The sequence below is a fragment of the Abrus precatorius genome, unplaced genomic scaffold (genome assembly GCF_003935025.1).
Source record: "Abrus precatorius isolate BTA unplaced genomic scaffold, Abrus_2018 Scaffold11, whole genome shotgun sequence".
NCBI classification, from domain to species: Eukaryota; Viridiplantae; Streptophyta; class Magnoliopsida; order Fabales; family Fabaceae; genus Abrus; species Abrus precatorius.
In genome coordinates, this window is record NW_020874303.1 from 1,174,044 (window position 1) to 1,194,614 (window position 20,571).

At 25.5% G+C, this 20,571-nt stretch overlaps 1 protein-coding gene across 1 annotated transcript; it reads left to right on the forward strand.

Moving 5' to 3' along the window:
* The first annotated feature begins 15,063 nt into the window (after positions 1-15,063).
* Positions 15,064-18,091, forward strand: LOC113856480 (cytochrome b561 domain-containing protein At2g30890-like). Its single transcript, XM_027488308.1, has 4 exons — positions 15,064-15,370; positions 15,675-15,836; positions 17,090-17,238; positions 17,567-18,091. Exons 1-4 carry the CDS (start codon positions 15,230-15,232, stop codon positions 17,865-17,867), a joined length of 753 nt encoding a protein of 250 aa, XP_027344109.1. The 5' UTR covers positions 15,064-15,229; the 3' UTR covers positions 17,868-18,091.
* The last annotated feature ends 2,480 nt before the right edge of the window (positions 18,092-20,571 follow it).

Genomic DNA, 20,571 nt, shown 5'->3' on the forward strand with positions numbered 1-20,571 from the left:
TTTGAGTCATTTGTGTATGGAAAAAATATCTAATTTTTACTACATAATATCTAATTTTGTAATTAAACGAATATTTAACTTAACAATTTAAAATTAAAATTAAAAATTATTTAATTTAGAATTGTATTATTATCATATTTCTTTTTTAATAAAAAACAATGACTTCTAAATATTTTTAAATAAAAATAAAAGCGTATAAAGACAATTATTTAGTTAATGTTGAGTTCAAGTTATTTATTGTGTTGTTCTAAAATTATAAAGTAAGCACTTTTTTTAAATATTTTGAGTTGTTGAAGCAATATAGTACTATTTTGGTATATTTTTTCATATATATTTTTTTATAGTATACTTAACATTTGAATGGTATTTTAATTTTTAGCATAACATTTAATGTTATGAGCTTTTTTTTCTAATAGGGCTTTTAGTATTAATAAGAATGGTTCATCTTAGAACCACATGAGTATATATACCAAAGTGTTGTCACTTAACTCCACTTTAATATCAAGTTAAATTAACATAAGTTTCAAATAAATATAAGTTCCAAATTATTGGAAATCGAATAGATAATGCAGCAAAACATCTAATGATTCTAAATTGCTTTTTTGTATGACACACAATTTTCAAAGCACAAAAAAGAATACACAAAATATGAATAATAATTACCTTTTACATAGATATAAATGTAGCAATGGTAGTTGTGTCATATGAATGTTCACATGAACACTCTCATTAGATTTTTATTTTATTTTATTTTGCTCTATACTAATAGCTCGTGGGAGAGAAAAAGAGAGTGAGAGTGAGAATGACAATCAAGATTTTCTTAAAAGGTGTCTTAAATATGAATATTTCATGCTTTATTTATAACTTCCAAAAATGGCTAATCCCAATTCTATTTTATGAATTGCAGTTGAAGCTCATTCATTAATCTAACCAAATAAGGTAGTATTTCAGTTCAACTAAATTATTATTATTTTTAGTAAATTTGTTATATGTATGTGACCTTATAGGTATTTCTTATATTTGGTTATAATATTAAATACCATTAATACTAAGTAGTGTCTAGCAATACATCAATATAACCCAAATATCAAGAATGCTCTTAAATTGACATAACATATTATGTGATAATGATTATATGATTAGTCCCTTTGTCCATGTATTTAAATTGTACACGAGGCATGGACATGTCATTCTTGCATACTTCAATTTATGTTCCTTTACACTTGAACAAACTTTCAAAAATATTACTTTTGTCATATAAGAGGGACAAATTTCTTTTATATCACTCACATTTCTCTACATGATTTTATTGTAACTAATTATTGCCTTTTTATGATCACTTTGTTAAAGGCAATATTTGACAACATTAAAGTACAACATTTCTCGTGTAGGAATCATGGTGACTTTAGGTCAAAGGACTACGTACCATGATCACATTGAAAACCATTTATGACACTTATGTAATAATTCATGCAATGTTCTAATGGTGGGTCAATTCATTGCATCATTACCCTTAATGTACACTCGTGTGAAGACTTGATATCCCATATCTATGATTCGTGAAATTTGATCATTAGTTATTGATACAATAACCTCAACATATTATTTTATCTCAATATTAATACTCGATTATGAACGTATTTAAGAATAGTACTTTATAGAATTTCACAATTAAGTCATCTATTTTATGTTTTACAAAGTTACATTTATTATTTTAATGATATTAATATATTATTCTAAAAGAAATATTAAGTTGAAATATCACTTTTATTAAATAGTAAACATGATACAAATATATATATATTCAAAATATATAGGCTCCTAGTATAGACACTAGCATAAATTATATACCATTATCAAAATATTAAACGTTTCAAATAAATACCATATTACATAACTTCTAAAGGTTTTAAATAAGACATAAATACACTTATCTAATAGTGTTCAATATAGTAGTAAAAAAAAAATAACAACAACAATAAGAAAGTGTTTTTGAGATTTTAAAAATTTTTATTTAGTGCACTCTTTACTAGAAATTTTATTCTTTTTGTTTTCTAAAATGGTTTGGTTGTTGTCTTAGATTGTTGGTAGAGTTATGGTGCATATGGTTGTTGAGATGATGCCTAGACCAATGGTTGAGTTATTTGCTGAAGTGGTGCATAGGTTGATGATTTAGATAATTATTAAGGAGGTGCTTGAATAGTTAATTTGATTAATGGCTAAGATGATTAGGTTATTGTAGGTTAAGATAATGGAAGAATTTTGTAGATACTTCTATTTTAGCATGTTATTTCATAATTTCTAAACTTAATAAAAAAATTCATTTATGTTCATTTTTGTACATCCTTTCTCATATCTTTAGGATTCCATGACAACATGGGTAATAGGCTAAATGAAAATGAAGCAACATTAAAAGATAAAGGAATAAAATGAAACATAAAAAAAAAAGGTTAAAAAAATATGATGAAATACAATGAAATGTTATAAGACCATCACAAAAGAAATATTCAAATTACATGATTAATGTAAAAATGACTTATACCTTCTTAGCTAGTTATTTATAATTTTTCCTTCTTTTACAATCTCTTAAGGATTTTTGGAAGTACCAACCCTTCAAATTGCATTATTTTGTTTCTAATATTAATCCACCTATCCATAAGAAACACATTTATTTCCCCTAACACAGTAATAATAAGTTTCTCTATTCCAATGCTACTTTTCACATTAATTTATTTGCAAGGTGATCCCTAAATGCTTTAAATCCTCTTCCTAAAATTAGTTTCCTCCTCTTTCCTCTATTCACTTACATGCACCAAATCATCTTCTTTCTCTCTTTCTTCTTCCCTTTCACATATATGTTTATTAATACTTTATTTGTGTTTGTTACTATCACCTTTACCACAATTTTCATAGTCATTTATACTCAACTCATGTTCTATAACCTTATTATCACCTTTGTCTACCACATTGATGTGGACATCATCATCTCACTTTCCATAATCTTTTCCAATTCTAAGATTCAACCAAAAAAATGTGTGAGATGTGTTATGCATTTGTTGGAGTTTACATTAGACAAAATGAGTAGTAAATATGTGGATGAAAGATAAAAGAAAAAAAAACAAAAAATGAAGAAAAAAAGAAAAAATGATAAAAGAAGGACAAAGAAAGGAAGAAGTCATGTGGAGGTAAAATATAAATAGTATTTTTTAACGTAGTTAATATTTTTAAAAAAATACTTATTTAAAATACTTTTAAAAGTTAAAGATCAAAGTAAGAAAAAAATCAATTTAAAACAAAAATAAGAATTAAGGAACCAATATATTAGTTTAACTTATTTTAATTTAATAGATAATTTTTAAGAGAAAAAGGTTGAGACTATATTTTAAAAAAAGAAAAGTTGCTAAATTCAACTATTACTAAGAGAATTTACATTTATCAAATTATCATACTACAAAGAGATGAATTAGAGTTTAAATTTATGTGTGTAAAAATTGATTACTGGGCAAGTGTACCCATTGTCAGAGTAATATTGCAAAAAATAGAGTACCAAGTGTCATATCCACAAGGACTGTTACTAAGAATTGTTTTCTTGATCACCCAATTGTTAATGAATATGTGCGAGAAATTATGTTGAAAAATTTGCTAAACTAAGAAAATAACAAATTAGAAGGAACAATTTTTTTTGAAAATAAAATCCAGAAAAGTATAATTAAGTGTATTTAAGAGAAATAAATGAGTATCTATATTATAAATCCTCCTAAATGTCCAAATAACTAGAATTATCTTTCAACTACTTAGTTCTAGTCCTTTGTTGCTGTAGGAATTCTTGAAATAAACCATTACCTTTCTCAAGGATAATGATTCCTAACCTTCAGTTGATTAATCAGAATCTCTTCCTTAATTAGTTCCTCTAAGTTGCATTAAGTTCATTATGAATTTCATAATTAGGGTTATTCCTAATACAGAAAACTCATGTATTTCTATCTCTAGAAATACATTCAAGTCCTTTTAATTGAGCAATAGTAAATTCATGCAAGATTTTTACTCAAAATCAAACAATAAAATAAGATAAGAGACAATTAATACTACTCAATTAAACTTAAGAGAAGAGAACATGAAATAACATTAAGAAGAATTTCAGAAGGTTTGGTCAAATAAGATTCATTATGTCTAGATACTCAAAGGAAAATTAAAACCTAAATATGTTGAAACTATAATAACAAAAGAAAGAAATTAAAGATCTTGATTGCATCCTCTCAGCGTCACTAACTCTTTCTTTCCCAAAAACAGTATCCCCTACGTTTCTGTGCCAAGTTTTCTTTTATATGAGTGGTTTCAAGGCTCATCTTGTCACAGAAGTTTATTTTTGACGGAAGTTAAAAGTACACGTCTCGTGTACACGATCATGTACTTTGACAATATACATCTCTAGTCTCTAAAAATTGCCCTTGAAAGCTCTTCTGAAAAGTATACGCTCATGTACACGGCCATGTACCTTGACCGTGTACATCTGTGATTTTGATGACATACTTTAATTGACGCGACCAGTAAGATACACGCCTATATACACGGACATTTACTTACTTGTGTATATCTTTGGCTTTGATTATGTGCTTGATTGATGTAACCAGTGAGATACACACTTAGATACACGGCCATGTACTTGCTCGTGTATATCCATAGTTCTGATTTTTGCTTCAATTCCCACTATCCTTTAAAGTTTTCACTTCTTGATCATTTTCTTTCCTGAAATATGAACAAAATGGACTTAATAATAAATTCTTTCAATGAATAAACTCAAAAATCTCAATTATCATTCATGAATTACATTATAAGACCAAGTGTGGAATGAATTTATCAGAAATGTTTTATCTAATATCCTGCTTTACTCTACTCAACCAATTTTTAGAAGCATATTTATTTTAAACTCAAACTCTGGATAAAATAAAATTTAAACTAAAAACATAGATGGAATAAACATATGATAAATTTATTGTATTAAGTTGGATACAGAATCATAAAAATAAAAATAGGATAAATTATTATATATATTTTTATTTCAATCACACTTATAAAATGAGTAACGTGGGCAATAGGCTAAATGAAGTTTAACTAAGATGGAAGGGCTGTAGATTGGGTTTGAAAGAATTTTGGGCTGCTGCGTGGTGCTTTGGTTCTAACAAAAAGAATACCAATGATAAATAAAGGTCAAAACACAGTGAGATTCCTGAGATTGGAGGCACATACTTTTAGCAAATGAAAAATGCTGTATCATTTTACTATTTTAACTTATAAATTCTTCTATTTATATAAACATGACATGTATTTTCCTAAGAAATATTATTTAATTTGATTTTTTTAATTTTTCTCTCTTCAACAAGTATTATTAATTTTATTTAAGTACACAATTTATAAACCAAAATAGCAAGACAATATATCATTTCTCTTAAAAAAAAATCTATTGGGTGTGTAGCTTTTGTTTTGGATGATTGATGTGACAATTAATTTATTTTGGCTAGTCTTTTTTGGGGTGATATAATATAATATCATAATACAAAACGGATGTATAGTAGTAGTACCAAGTTAAAATATCAAAATAAATAATAACTATTTCTTCTAATTATTTTAATAAAAATTAAATAATTAATTCATAAAAATTAATAAAAAGTAATTATATGTTATGATTTAGATTGTATTCTTGAAATGTTGATAATATTAAAAGTTAGATTAACAACTTATATAATAAATAAATAATATATTTACTTATATAAATAATAAACAAATATTTTATTAACACAAATCTTATAATAAATAATAATATTAAAAAATTTAACACTAAGGTATTTAAAGATAAGTTTTTATTTTTAATAATTACAAAATATTGATAGTTATTTTTTTTATAAAAAAAAGAAGCCAGTAAAAATTATAATAAAAATGAAAATTTTAAAAAGTAAAAACTATTAATTATTTTTGTGTATTTTTTTTTCAATTTACTTGTTATATGACCGAGTACATTGCTTTTTGCATGCAGAAATTGCTATCTCACTTTATCATTGTCAAGCCTATTAGTATATTTAAAAAGAAAAATAATAAAAGAGAGTTAACTTAACCCATCATAATTTACATATTTATAAGAATGTCATATTGTTTTACTTATATTTTAAAAAGTAAATTATAAGTTAAATTAAAATTATGAATTTTTTAAAAAAATTTAAACTAATAATTAAATTAATAAAATTAAATGTATATAAAAATATTAAACAGAATTAGATAAATTAAAATTTATTCTTCAAATAAATAGATCTCTTTCTTTTAATTAATATAACATAAAATATCTATATATCACATAAAAATGGTGGTTAGTGATAAGATAAGGTATGGAATTGCTTCTGCTTTGTAAAATCAAAATTGACATAGAAAAAGGTAAGGAGTGATTAAAGTTGGGAAATGAACATACAGAGAAACTGAAGGTTGACACGTTACAAACACCTTTTGTCTGATACGTACCTTTCTCTTTCGAATATACATAAAAAACAAAGTCACACACACTTCAGATCAATCATTAAGGAACAAGGGATATATTGTTTCGGTTTTAAAAACATTTTTCTCTTTATTTTTAGTTACAAAATTTTCATTCTTTATACTCTAATTTATAAAATTTATATTAAAGCACCGAAAATATATATTTTCTATTTTTACTATTTTATAAAACTTAAAAATAAAATAAAAAAAATAAAAAAATGATAGTTTTATAATTTTTTTTTTTTAATTTAACAACTTCTTAATATACATGTTTTTTCAAACTCGAAATTTGGGAACCATGAGAGAGAGTGAGAGTGAAGAATAGAAATAACAATAAGCTTCGATAACATTTTAAAATAACAATAATAACTATCACATAAAAATAATAGACATATATATATATATATATATATATATATATATATATAAAAGTTAACATCATTTAACTTTACTTCCTTCATATGTTGGAAAGGTTGTTGGCACAATAATATGCTAACTTATTCACACATTTCGCTTTTAAATTTTTTACTCTATTTTTAATATGATATAAAATTTTGAAAAATAATTAAAATAAAAATAAAATCAACATTTAGAAAATCATAATCATATTATTATTATTTGAATTAGAAAGGCAGAAAATGAATTATTTTCTCTTTTCCTTTTTTTTTTCTAGTTGTGTTTTATTTTTTTTATAATTATATTTATATTTCATAAATAAAAATATTTTTCAGTTCAATAATATAGTGATTAAAAGAAATATTTATTTATTAGACATGTCACAAAATTTTTTCATCAATCAAATTATATCATCAGGATGCATTTCTTTTAGAAGAAAATTTAAATATAGAGTAAATTTGACAGGTAAAATAAAATAAAAAAATAAAAGTTATAAATAAATATATTAGAGTGACAATAATATCCTTACCAATATCTATAGCTTCTCAAAATTCTACCAGTCATTGTAACGTAAAGAAAATATAAACAAATGGGTAAACAAATTAATTCCATGGGTAAAACATTCTTCTTATAATATATTACTTGGATCAGACCAATAATAAAATGCAGCATAGTATTATAATTTACACAGCTTAAATAATGTGACAAAGAAGAAGAAGAAACTGAAAATTATAAAGAACAAATGACTTGAAAAAACAATTAAAAAGAAAGACAAAATGACTTAGTAAGAAAGACTGAAATATAAAATATTGCATACCTCTTTTAAAAAAATTAGAGTACAAGCTCAGGTGCATAATTTCAAATATCTTAAACATTTCAAATTTTGGAGTGAATTACCTAATTTAGTTTCTTTATTTTTAATTTAATTAGAAAGTAATACATATTTTTATTATATTATTTACATTATTTTAAATTAAAACTTATCTTTTATACAAAGCAAAATTTATATAAAAAATAAAACATAAGAACAAATTTAGATTAATCTAAAATTAATAAATTGTTTAGATTATATTGAAATATGTAGTTTTTAAAATTAGAATCACACTTTGATCTAATTTAATAAGATCTGCTTTAAAAAATGAATTTTTTTGTAATTTTCAATTTTTTAATTTATAGTTAATTCATATTTAATTTCATTTGTATAGTTAACATAAAATTTGATTAATTTAGTTATAAACATTTTTAATAACAAGAAATTTGTTTTAAAAAGTAAATTTTATAAACTAAAGTTAAATTTAAATAAACTAAAACATATTTAAGCTTTCTATTTAAATAAATAAGTAATTCTTTAATTTCATTTTACAAGATTCACCAAGACCATTACTAATGTTAACAATCACTGAGTTGTTACAATTATTTTTCAATATAAACATTAATACAGAAAAAAAATGGTTTTTTGATTCAAAACCTACGAATCTCAAGTTTCATTTTGAATTTTTCATAATGCTGAATGTTTTTTAGTCGATTAAAATTACCTGTTGTATAAAAAATACTTATAATAAAGCTTCTCATAAAATGCACAAAATAATAAATTATTTACATAGATAAAGCATTGCCAACAAACTCTTTATGAATAATAATAAAAACATTTTATCAAATTCCAAAAATTTCAGACTCTCTATGGAAATTTCTAACTCACTATTTTACAATCAACAACTCCACGCACTTTTCCCAGTTTACTCTACCAACTAATAAGTTCATTACCAATATGAATCTTTGGTTTTAACTTGTATTTGAATTCCTAAATCATTCCAAATGCAACAACAACGATAATCATTGTGCCACATGCAAAAACTTTCAAGGGTTCATCCTTATCTCAATAATTGATATATAATAGACGAATTACAGACCAACCAACAACCAAGATTTGTGCAATGCTTGAGCAGAATATTTGATAGAGATTGAAATTTTCTTTTATGAAGCCTAGTATGACACTGTTTTTGGTTTTATCTTCTATTTTAAATTTCTCGTTTCAATTATTTAAGATAGCCTTATTTATTATTACTTTTAGATAAGGCAAGTAAGTACTTTTTTTTTTGTTATAAGATACATAAATAATTGGACCTTCATTCTATTATTATTATTATTATTATTTAAAGAAGAAGAAAAAACACTTGTCCATATATGAGTTGTTGTTAAGAATGTTCAAAATTAGATTCTATTTCTCAACTTAACCTAATTTTTAGCATTTTGAGTAATATCTAATCCTATACTTTAAACAAAAAGAAGTCTCGTCGTCCTTAATCTTGATCTGACGTATATATTAAGATCAAGACTGATTCAAGTTAGTATTTAGGTTATAAGATTACACAATTTTTAAGTTAATTATTACTCTAATAAACTAATAATAAATTTAATGTTTCATATTTCTTAAACATATATATCTTCCTCAGTTCAATCTCAAGATTTATGTATAACAAAAAAGTACTATTTTGAGAGATTCTTACTTTAGCACCTGACCATATACACTTAGCTCTTACCTATTCAGTGAGTGATAATCTCTTATCTATTTAGTTGGGAGGAGAATTTGAAAAAAAAAAAAAAGTGTTAATTGATACTTTATTCATTTGTTGAGTAGAGAAAACTTTAGATTTTTATGAAACTTTTACTCCTCTCATTCTTTCTTCTCTTCATTTCTTTCTCTCCCTTATTTTAACCTATTCCTCTTTAACATTGCTTAGTTTTTAACAATCTCTTGTATCAGTAATAAGGAAAATTATTGATAAACATTTTAAGGTTAGTTGATATGTGGTGTGTTTGAATTTATGTAAAATATACTCAGTAAATTTATTTCAACATTTTTATTTTAAAACTAGGTTTAACATAATTTTATTGGATATCTAAACATGCATGTCACTTTGAAAATGGATGATTAACCTTTTGGTGATATTTTTGTTAAAATTAAACTAATTATTTACCTATATTTTGAAATTTAAGCGAATTAATTAATAATATAATTTTACATAAATTAGTAAATTGGTCCTCAATTCTTAATTTTTTTTAGTTTAATTCTTTATTTTTTTTATTTTAGTTCCTTAACTTACAAAACTGTTTTAAATAAGTCTTTTTCTTTTTGTTAAAATCATAAACTCTTTAGAAAATTTTATCCATCTTATTCTATCTTGCTGATGAAAACACAATGCATTTTGACAAATTTTGTAGTTATTTCATTTTTATTTTCTTTTTCTTTTTTCTCTTTTTCTTATCTATCATCCATACTTTTATTTTCGAACTCTTCTTATTCTTGTTCATGCTTCCACATATTATTCTTCAACCTATTTGAACTTTAAAATTTTTCTTTTTTTTTTCTTAGTAAGTTTTGAAGAATTTTTTTCCCCGAATTTGTAGGGAGGAGAGGGCTGAGGAAAACAAGTCTTGGATGCATTGATGAGAGGTAAGAGGAGAAAGAAGTAAAAATGAAAAAAGATAACCAAAAAATTTGTTAAAATACATTATATTTTACTTAAAAAAAAACAAAGATGAACATTGAATTTTTAAAATTCTTTTACAAGGTAAGAGAAAAAAAAAAGTTAAAGTAATAGACCGAAACAAAACTAAAAATTAAGAGATGAGAATACTAATTTGAAGTTTGAATTGGACTAACTTGATACGAGTCAGATAATTCGTTATGTCAACTTTAATAATAATAATAATAATAATAATACTTAAAAAAAAAAAAACAATATTTTTGGCAAAGTGAGAAGTTTCTCAGTAACAATTTTCTTGCTACAAATTATTAGTGCTGTGACTTCAAATGCAGGGAAGTTTCATTGAAAAAAAAAACCCTTTCTCGATTCCGATGAGCTAATTTTCAACCCTGGACATGTAAAGACTAGAAAATGATAAGATATAAAGCAACCCTAATCAAGTTTTTGAAAGAAAGTTGTTGCAAGGTTCCAATCAATTTAAACTTTTCTAAAGATACCCCTTGACATAAGGAAGGCAATTTATTGAAAAAGCTAATAATTTTGGGTACTTGACCCTCTTTTGGATTTATAATTAAATTACCAAACATTGTAAAACCAATATATATAAGATATCATTATTTTTGACTGTTGACACTGCCATCTTACTAATCTCTATAAGAAAATTTTGATGACATACATTTATTTCAAGGGAATGATTGTTTGTGGGCAATGTTGTTTTGTGACATCTCAACAACCTCATATGCTCATAGAAAATAAATATGATGGCTCATGTGTTGAACCTTGATGTCATGGACCCATTAGGTTTTATGGTGATCCAACCGTGGTTGTGAAATAATTCTTTGCTTATATATATATATATATATATATAAAGGCAAACTATTAAAGAACACTACAAATTAATTAGCTTAACTTTGCAATCAGAAATGTCCATAATTTGAAGGGCAACAATAATACATGAACACTACTCATTCCTCAACTCACTTCAAATCACATTGTACAACAATCATTATCTTAATCAGAATTAGTTCTTTATTAGCTTGTTTAATTCATTTTCTAATTAAGAAAAACTTGTTATCTCCCTTTCCAATGAAAACCAAAACTTAATTGGATAACTTCAACCGAGATGTGAGGATTTTTAGATCAATAGAAAAGATATGAAGTGAGATAGTTTTACATTTTACAATTTTAATATAAGCATGCATGTAAGAGTGATTTTAAGTATCCAAAAATATTATTACTTTTATTGGGAAAATTGATTTAAAAATGTTTAAAATTAACAACAAAAGCTAGCATTAATATTTTCTAAATTTTTACTATCTAAATCATTTACAATAAGATCGATTGGAGATATTTTTAATTCTATTTAATTTTTCTTTAATTGTTTTTTGTCACAAAATATTTTTAAGTGAGTTGAGCTCGAAAACTTAGCAGATCAAGACATGCCCTTAAGGCCAAAAAAGCCCTTACAAAAGTACTTACTAATCATCTACTAACAAGGTTCTCATATCAATAATAAACTAAAAATACAAGATAAAACTATTTTTTTTTCTCAATTCTTCATTAAAATATTTAAATAATAAAGTTTGTTCCATTTTATGAAACTTTAGTTACTTTATTCTCATCCATTTCATTCCATTTATTATTAAATATTAAAACATTACCATAACCTAGCTAATAAGGCAAATAAACATTTGCTACAGTGAGGATATCCAATAATTGAAAAGGGTTGTGTTCAAAATAGTAATGAACTATAATAATAAGCAATTAATGGTGAATCACATGCAAAACAGATCTGTAAACTTCTCAATCACTCTATAAGTACAATTAGCAAATGAATATCCTCATGTATATCTTTCAATTTATAATATGGTGAGGGATTTCATAAAGGATCACATTGCTTTCTCAAGGCACTCTTGGATTCACTCTTAAAGAAAGTAGCATCAAATCATGCATTGGTCATTCTCTATTGGTCCACTCTACCTATATACCTTATATCGTTATGCCTTGTCCCTACTCTTCCTTTTCTTATTCTATTCTCAGCGCACACAGGAAAGTAAAGAAGAAGACAGTGCATGTCAAATGTTCTGAATTGTGATAATCAGAGATATATATTAATAATAATAATTAAAAATTAATTTTTATCTTCAAAACTGAGCTTAAATGTATAAAAAAAATACATATTTATTAAAAAATATTTATGATATCAAAGATGCAAAATATAATAAAAATTCTTTTTAATTAAAACTTATTATTTTTGCATGCTTAAACATAAGTCTAAAGATTAAAATTGACAAAATCATTAATAATTAATAAAAAATATTATAAGTATTTTAAATTACAGTAAAAAATATGTTAATAATATTTTTAATTCTTTAACTAATATCTTAAAAGCATTTGTCATCATTTATCATGAAATAATCTCTATAAATTATATTCACCCAAAAAGAACAAGAAAAACAAAAGCCGAAAGAGAAAGAAATGAAACAAACATGCTCTAATTTTTTTTTCTTTTATGCTTGAGAAAGAAATAATTTTGTTCATTTAAAAATCACAGTTAAAAATTATTGAACATATGAATAAATAGGATTGTTCTAGTTTCACATATAGTCTTGATTTTAAATTCTAATGGATGCAACTATATCAAACTTGGAGTGTAAAATAGCTGTGGTGTAGTAAATTTAATCTTTATATATATTATATTCAATTTAATAATCACTCTTGTTATTACCTTTGTTTATTTGAGTTATAACGTTCAAACAAGTTTACAGTGGCTAGAATATTAATATTTTATCCATATATATTTGATCTATATTCTTCACAGTACTTTCATGTCATTTTCACAAAGTTTTAATAGATGGGATGCTGGGAAGGCATTAAAATTAATTGTACAGATAAAAAGTAAATTTAAATTTGTATAGAACTAGATGAAAAATGAGTTTAATATATCAAAATTAAGAACAAAAGTATGTTAGTACCTTCTGTATTCGCTACGAGAGAATGATTATCCTTTTCTTTTTCTATGAAAATCGCTACAGTTTTCTGTAATTGTACTACTAAATTAGAGTAATAACAACAACAATTTATGTTTAAAGAAATATGTATAAGATAGTTAGAGATAGTGCACATAATATTAAAAAAATAAACTCACGTGGTAGACAAATGATTTGTCTTTTAGCACATAGAATCTCTACATGATTAGTGAACAACACACACTAGCCCACTGAATCACAGACTGGCGTGGGCAATAAAATAATTTATTATTTATGCAAGTTGGGAAATATATTTGAAAAAAATATTAATAATATATTGTTTAACATGGTTTTTAAATATATTTTTTATTATTAACTAAAATTTATTAAAAATCATGTGATATCACTTTTAATTTAATAACTTTTATAATTTTAAGAAAATTTTAACTAATAAAATAATTTAAAAAGTATACTTAAGACTAAGTTGCTAGCCTATATCCTTTTTTAAACTCACAAATCACAATGATACAAAGGTGAGTTATGGGTGTCTGCTACATAATTTCCATATCCTATGACATCTTTGATGTCACCTGCCAGTGCCATGAAGATCCACGCATAGGTTTAATATCGTAAAAAAGAATACTGATGATGTTATAGTTTTTCAGTTCTGATTATAATATAATTAGAAAGTTACCAAAAAAAAGAAAACCAGATAATGTATATAATTAGCTCACGTTGTTTAGAAGGTTTGGCTCAAAATTTTAATATAATATGAATTATGAATATACATTGTCATAAATAATAGATAAATACTAACTAATATCTTAAAAATATTGATTTTTTTTAAAGTTTAATAAAGTGTGGCAATCTTTTTTTTTTATAATTATTAGTACACCCTTAACATTAGTTTTAATAAATTTTGTATTTAATACTTAAGAACACTACTTAACAAAATGAAGTAATAACACTAAAAACCCGGGTTATTACTTTCTTTTAAGATTATGCAGAAAGACATTTACTACAAAGCAGCGTGAAAGTAATAATAATATGATTTGATTTGACTTAGAACGTTATGTGTGAATAAAAGCAGAGGTGTTTTAATTCACAAAAAGTTGAAAATCCTTTCAGAATCTGATTTTATTGACCCGCTTTTAATAATCAAATTCTGTATATTGGCTCAGTATTTGGTTGTTGGACAAGTCTTTTCAAGCATGTTATAATGTGTATTCAATAGTGGGAAGCATAAGATAATGTTAACCCTGCAAATCTACCACGACCCACTTCATATTTCTGTATGTAGTTATGTAAATTTTAACCTCTCACGTTGAAATCTGACACATGCTTTTGCTTTGCAAGTCCACATTCTCCTCCATAAACTCAAAAGCCTGTCAAAGTGAACCCCACAAGTTTGAAATCACATTTTATGCTAAATCTCCACTTGCATTTATTTATAGGATCTTCTGGACTAAGTACTAACAATCAATTTTCCATGCAACAATCTTAAAGAAAATGGCACTTTAAGCTGAAATGAAATATATGCTTAGGAAGGTTAAACTTTTCCTCTATCCTAATTCCTAAGTTTTCTGATGAGTTTTCTCTGACCTCATATTGGTCTCATTTTTCCTTGGATTGGTGACAACTGTTTAGTTGTACTATTTAGATAAGAGTGCTCATTCCTCAGAATCCTCACTCACTCAAAAAAAGAAAGAAAAAAGAAAAAAAAAGATAAGCACCTTTAGTCTATGAGGAAGGATATTCAGTTCTTAGAATGTTATGGTTTTTCTGCTTTTAGTCTTCACTAGCATTGAAGATTGAGTTTGAGCCCTTTTCATATTTTCAACAAAAGAAGGAAGAATGAGAGTTCAGCAAAAGCTCATTGCTTTACTCTTTCAAGCAACTCTTGTTTTCATCTTGTTTTCACTTGTGAGTTCTTCCCAAGAGCACAAGGAACTTACAAGCACTCATTCACGAAACAAAGATGATAATCACGTTGAGGTATCCCATTTCTGTTTCATACTCTCTTGAATTTTTACTCAATCAAGTTGGAGGCTTTACTGTTCATTATGCCTCTTGCTTTAATTTCTAATTTTTTCGTTGTGTTTGGAATCATTAAAATAACGAGAGACCACACTTCAATGTGAAAGTTATAACTTGCAACCTTGGAATGGATTCACGCTTGAGAAGATTTGACATTAATCTATACATACCTTAGTCAAATGTCACTGTCAAGTCCTTTCTTTCATACATATGAGTATTGTCAGTAAAGCTAACCTGTTTTGTGATTGTTTTATATGTGAAGATGAATCCAAGACTTCAGTTTGAGATTACATTACATGGCTTTCTCCTGTGGGCTTCAATGGGGTTCTTGATGCCAGTTGGTATACTTGCAATTAGACTGTCAAACAGAGAGGAGAATCCTAAAAGGCTTAGAATTGTATTCTATGTTCATGCAATTTTGCAGGCAAGTATATCTGAAGTCCATATTTACATCAAAAATCTTAATCAGATGTAAGAATTGTGTATATTATCAGTTTTTTTTTTTAGTTTACAACCAATGATCTATAGGGAAAAGAACAATCATTTATTGTTTTAAGGAGGGAAGGGTCTAGAAAATAAGATTTATCAGGGCCAGAATTATAAATAAAGTTTTGAAATAGTTCTATCTATTTTTTACTCCTTTCTCAAATGAATGCGAAATTCTAGTAGAATTGACAATTATAGTAAAAAATTAGGAGAATATTTTTTGTTAAATAATTTATCTTAGTAATTCATCCACATATTTCAAAATTTATTTGAAAAAGTTTTAAAATGGTCATGGCAATTAACACTAAATCAATAGAAGTACGAAGATTTGAAAAAAATAGAAGTTGAGATTGTGATATTGAAATATTGAGCAGTTAACTGAAAGTGTGTTTCTTTTATTATAGATCTTTAACTGTACATTAAGTTCTGTATGTCTACATGACTTGAAGGATTTAAAATGAGTTCAAAACTTATCTGTACTTTTAAAACTATAAATTCATATATAATCCAAATCTTATATTGCACCATTTTGTCAATTAGTGAATGATTAAATTCATTCTATAATTTTGTGAGTAAAATGATAGTGGGTATATAATAAACTAAGTGTTTTATACTGGGAATATAACAAGATAATTTTGGTTATTATTTAAGGAGTTTAAAATGACAAATTTATGTATACCTTTGTTAAAGTTTTGGAAAGGGGATGCCCTGGCCCCCTTTGGATCTGTCACTGAGTTTAAATTAGTTTAATAGGTTCAGCTGTCCCACTGATTAACATCTAATAATGGTGAAAGGAAAATAAAAGTAGTAAGATTCCAGATTTCTAGTTATTTTATTTACCCTAAAGCTTATTAGATACTAATAAGATCATGAAATGGTGATTGCCTCCCTGTTTGTTGACAAAGACTATAATGAATACTTTGAAGACAAGAAAAGCAACTTATTATATAATATTCTAGTTTATTAGAGGTTCCAAGCTTTCTCCAACTAATTTTTTATGTACAGCATGTGAAGAGAACAACAAAATTATACTGTTGGCCTGGTAGTAATCAAGTCTTAGCTCAAGTTAATTTGAAGCAAAAAGTATCATATAATTCAATTATTAACAAAAATAATCAACTCAAAATATTTTTTTCAGTGATTAACTTTTCCTTTTATTGTGATTAATACTTTTGAATTTCTGTTCAACAGATGATTGCTGTACTTCTTGCCACAGCAGGAGCAATCATGTCCATAAAAAATTTCAACAACCTCTTCAACAATAGTCATCAAAGATTAGGGGTGGCACTATATGGTATTATCTGGCTACAAGTCCTTGTTGGCATTTTTCGACCACAAAGGTAAAACTATTGAATTCCCTTTTATTGATAAAATGTGTATTCACATGATTTCATTGGTTAAAAAAAAAAATTATCCATGTTGACCCCATTAGACCATTGAATCATTTTATTAAATTAATATGGATATCATTAACCCCTCCTCCCCCATATATATTTATATATTTTGGATTTTTCATGTTCTATGTTCATACCTTTTAGATAGAAAGTAGTCAAGTACATTTTCCTAACACTTTATGATGCCTTTCTTTTCAATTCATTTCTTTAAAGATAGTATTATTTTTTTTGTTAATAGAACATGATGATTAGCATATTTTCTTGTTCTTCACAGGGGATCAAAAAGAAGAAGTGTGTGGTTCTTTGCGCATTGGATACTTGGAACTGCTGTGTCATTCTTGGGTGTCCTGAATGTATATATTGGTTTACGTGCCTACCAAGAAAAAACATCAAAACGCATAAGAATTTGGAATATACTTTTCACTATTCAGATATCTTTGATTGTGTTTTTCTACCTTTTTCAAGAAAAATGGGTCTACATACAAAACCAAGGAGTGATTTTAGGCAATGAAATAGTGACTCCAACTTGTCAAGAAGCTGAAAGGGAGAAGGTATTGAAGGGGGACACTTGTTGAGGAAGATGAACCAATACCTTACTATAATTGACCCTGATTTCTACATAGGATACAAGTGTTTAAAGCATATAGCGTACTGGAGAATTTGAATTTCATTTATAAGATAAGAAATAATTTCTAGTGTTTTTTTGTCAGAAAAGGCACAGCCATTCAAAGTTTGTACGTTACATATTTAGTGACTTATATGTTTTGTTTGGTTCATATATGCAAATTCATGAACTTATAAATATCCCTTCATGGAGACCAGAAAATTAAATATCCAATATATGCATACTGATTTTTACCTAGTTTAGGTCCATAAGGATGTAGTAGGGAATGAAAAGTAATAAAAGGGATCATGGGTAGCCAAGTAGGTTGTGGTTATTTCTGAATTTTAAGGAACAAATTGCACTGGAAAATTTAGCTACTTGTGTATAAGGATTGCACTATACAGAAATGGATAAGTAGTGAATATGAAAACATTTCTAGTGTAATTTGACATCAATTTTTCCCTTGAATTGTCACTTACTAATTGCTTTGAACCAGAAATACCAACTAAATCTTGAGGTTGGAGTCCAAAATATGTGACATTGACTAGCTTTTTAGGCTGAAACACTGCTGCTTATGAACTCTGCTTCATGCAGGTTCTTGAAATTTAATGCAGTTAAAAAAAAGTCCTTTAAACACAAGTGGGGCTGCAACTGCATCATTACAAAAATGGTGCTTACTTTTCTCATTAGAAGACTAACTGGAACTGCATCATTATTCACACACTGCAACCACAAGGATAATCTAATCCAGTTGGCTTCTCTGCTGCAACTCAAACACTATGCTTCACTTTTTCTCTTCAACTCATTCACTTCTCATCACAGATACTTCAAAAATCATCACGTGACACACTTGCATTCGTATTTGCCGCATACTGCATTTGCTTGCTGATTTTGACTTATGAGCAGTGTTTTGAGGTGACCCCAAAATGTTATTACCCAAAAACAACCCAATTAGTTTATTTTAACTTATTTAGACATATAGGGAAATATTTTTTTTATCTGATTTTAATATTTATGATAATTGTGTTGTTTAACTATTAGTTTGATATTTTTAATATTTCATAGACATCTTATTTTTAGGGATTTTTATTTTTAGAGAGTTATTATTTAACTACAATTTGTCCAAAATTATCATAAAAATATTCAATATGATATACATAAATATATGTATATTTTACTTAAAGTCTGTTTGAAAGAACTTAAGGACAACATATAAAAAATAATTTATAACCTTCCTAAGTTGTTTTCATTTTATTTTAATAAATTTAGTAAAACTTATCAAAATAAGTAGTTTTTAATTTATCTCAATAAGTTTCAAAATTAAATTAAGATATAACTTATCATTTTAAACAATTATTAAATAAATGTTTAAGTAAGTTAAAATTAAAATTTTAAATACTTTAAAATTTTATCGTATGTACGTCTTACCCAATACTCACTCAATATTCATGCAACATAGCTTCTCATATAAACCATAAATGTGACACCTTTATAATGACTTACCTCATCATCTCATGGGGAGTGTCCCCAACATTTGGTATCAAACTCTTCAACAGGATGCATTTTAAATACCAAGATGGCAAAAATGTTGTTCTTGATCTTCTCAAGGTTAAAGGTTCTCCCAAATCTATGTTGCAGAACTTGTCGAGAAATCCCATGGTGCTTAATGCATATGCAGACAATAATACCCTTTTGCTTCAATTTCTTTAAATTTATTGGGGTTGCCAATGACATACTCTGAAGCATGCATACAAGAGAAAAATAGACACATTCGAGTTGGATACAGACACATACAATATGCTTGCATTAATTTCATAGGCGTATCTACTCCTATTTAATTATTAGTAATAATTTTCATATTTTATAAAATTTATCAGAACATTTATTTATTTTTAGACACTTTTCTTTTGTAAAATTATTATTTAACTAAGATTTGATCAAGATTATTATAAAATATTCATTATGCATACATAAACATAAATATATTTAGTTAATATATAGTACTTATCAATATTTTAATATTTTATATATATATATATATATATATGAAGTATCTTTTAATGTAAGTATAAAAAATTTTATATTCAATTTAAACTTTTTATTTAACTTACATCTAATGATTACTAGAGTAATAAATTATAATCCTTTAGATGTGAGTTAAATAAAAAGATTCAAATTGAATATAAAACTTTTTAAATTTGTACTAGTGTAAGAAGACTCTATCTCATATATATATACATTAGATTTAAGTTAAATAAAAGGTTCAGATCAAATGTAAAATTTTTGATACTTACACCATTGTAAGAAGATTCTGTCCCATATATATATATATATATATATATATATTAAAACATCTTAAAATTTTAATTTTAATTATAAGTAAATTGAAATCTTTTTGTAAATAAAATTATTTGTAAAACTTGTCGACAATGTAATATTAAATAAATAAAATTAAATTTAAAACTCATAATAAACTAGAAATAATTTTACTAAAATAGATATTAAGTCTGCATTTATTTATTTATTTATATATATATATTTCAATAATTTATAACCTGTATATCAAAATACATGAAATTTAAGATGATAATTACACAATTAAAATAATAATAAATTTTTTTTATTGTCTATGCACAGGTAATATTGACATAGCGAAAAATAATACCAGATAAAGA

Excerpts from the sequence above, each read along its gene's own strand:
- LOC113856480 (XM_027488308.1), top strand. The coding sequence starts at position 15,230 with ATGAGAGTTCAGCAAAAGCTCATTGCTTTACTCTTTCAAGCAACTCTT. Across the intron at positions 15,371-15,674 it reads AAGATGATAATCACGTTGAG|ATGAATCCAAGACTTCAGTT; the intron begins GTATCCCATTTC and ends TTATATGTGAAG. Across the intron at positions 17,239-17,566 it reads GGCATTTTTCGACCACAAAG|GGGATCAAAAAGAAGAAGTG; the intron begins GTAAAACTATTG and ends TGTTCTTCACAG.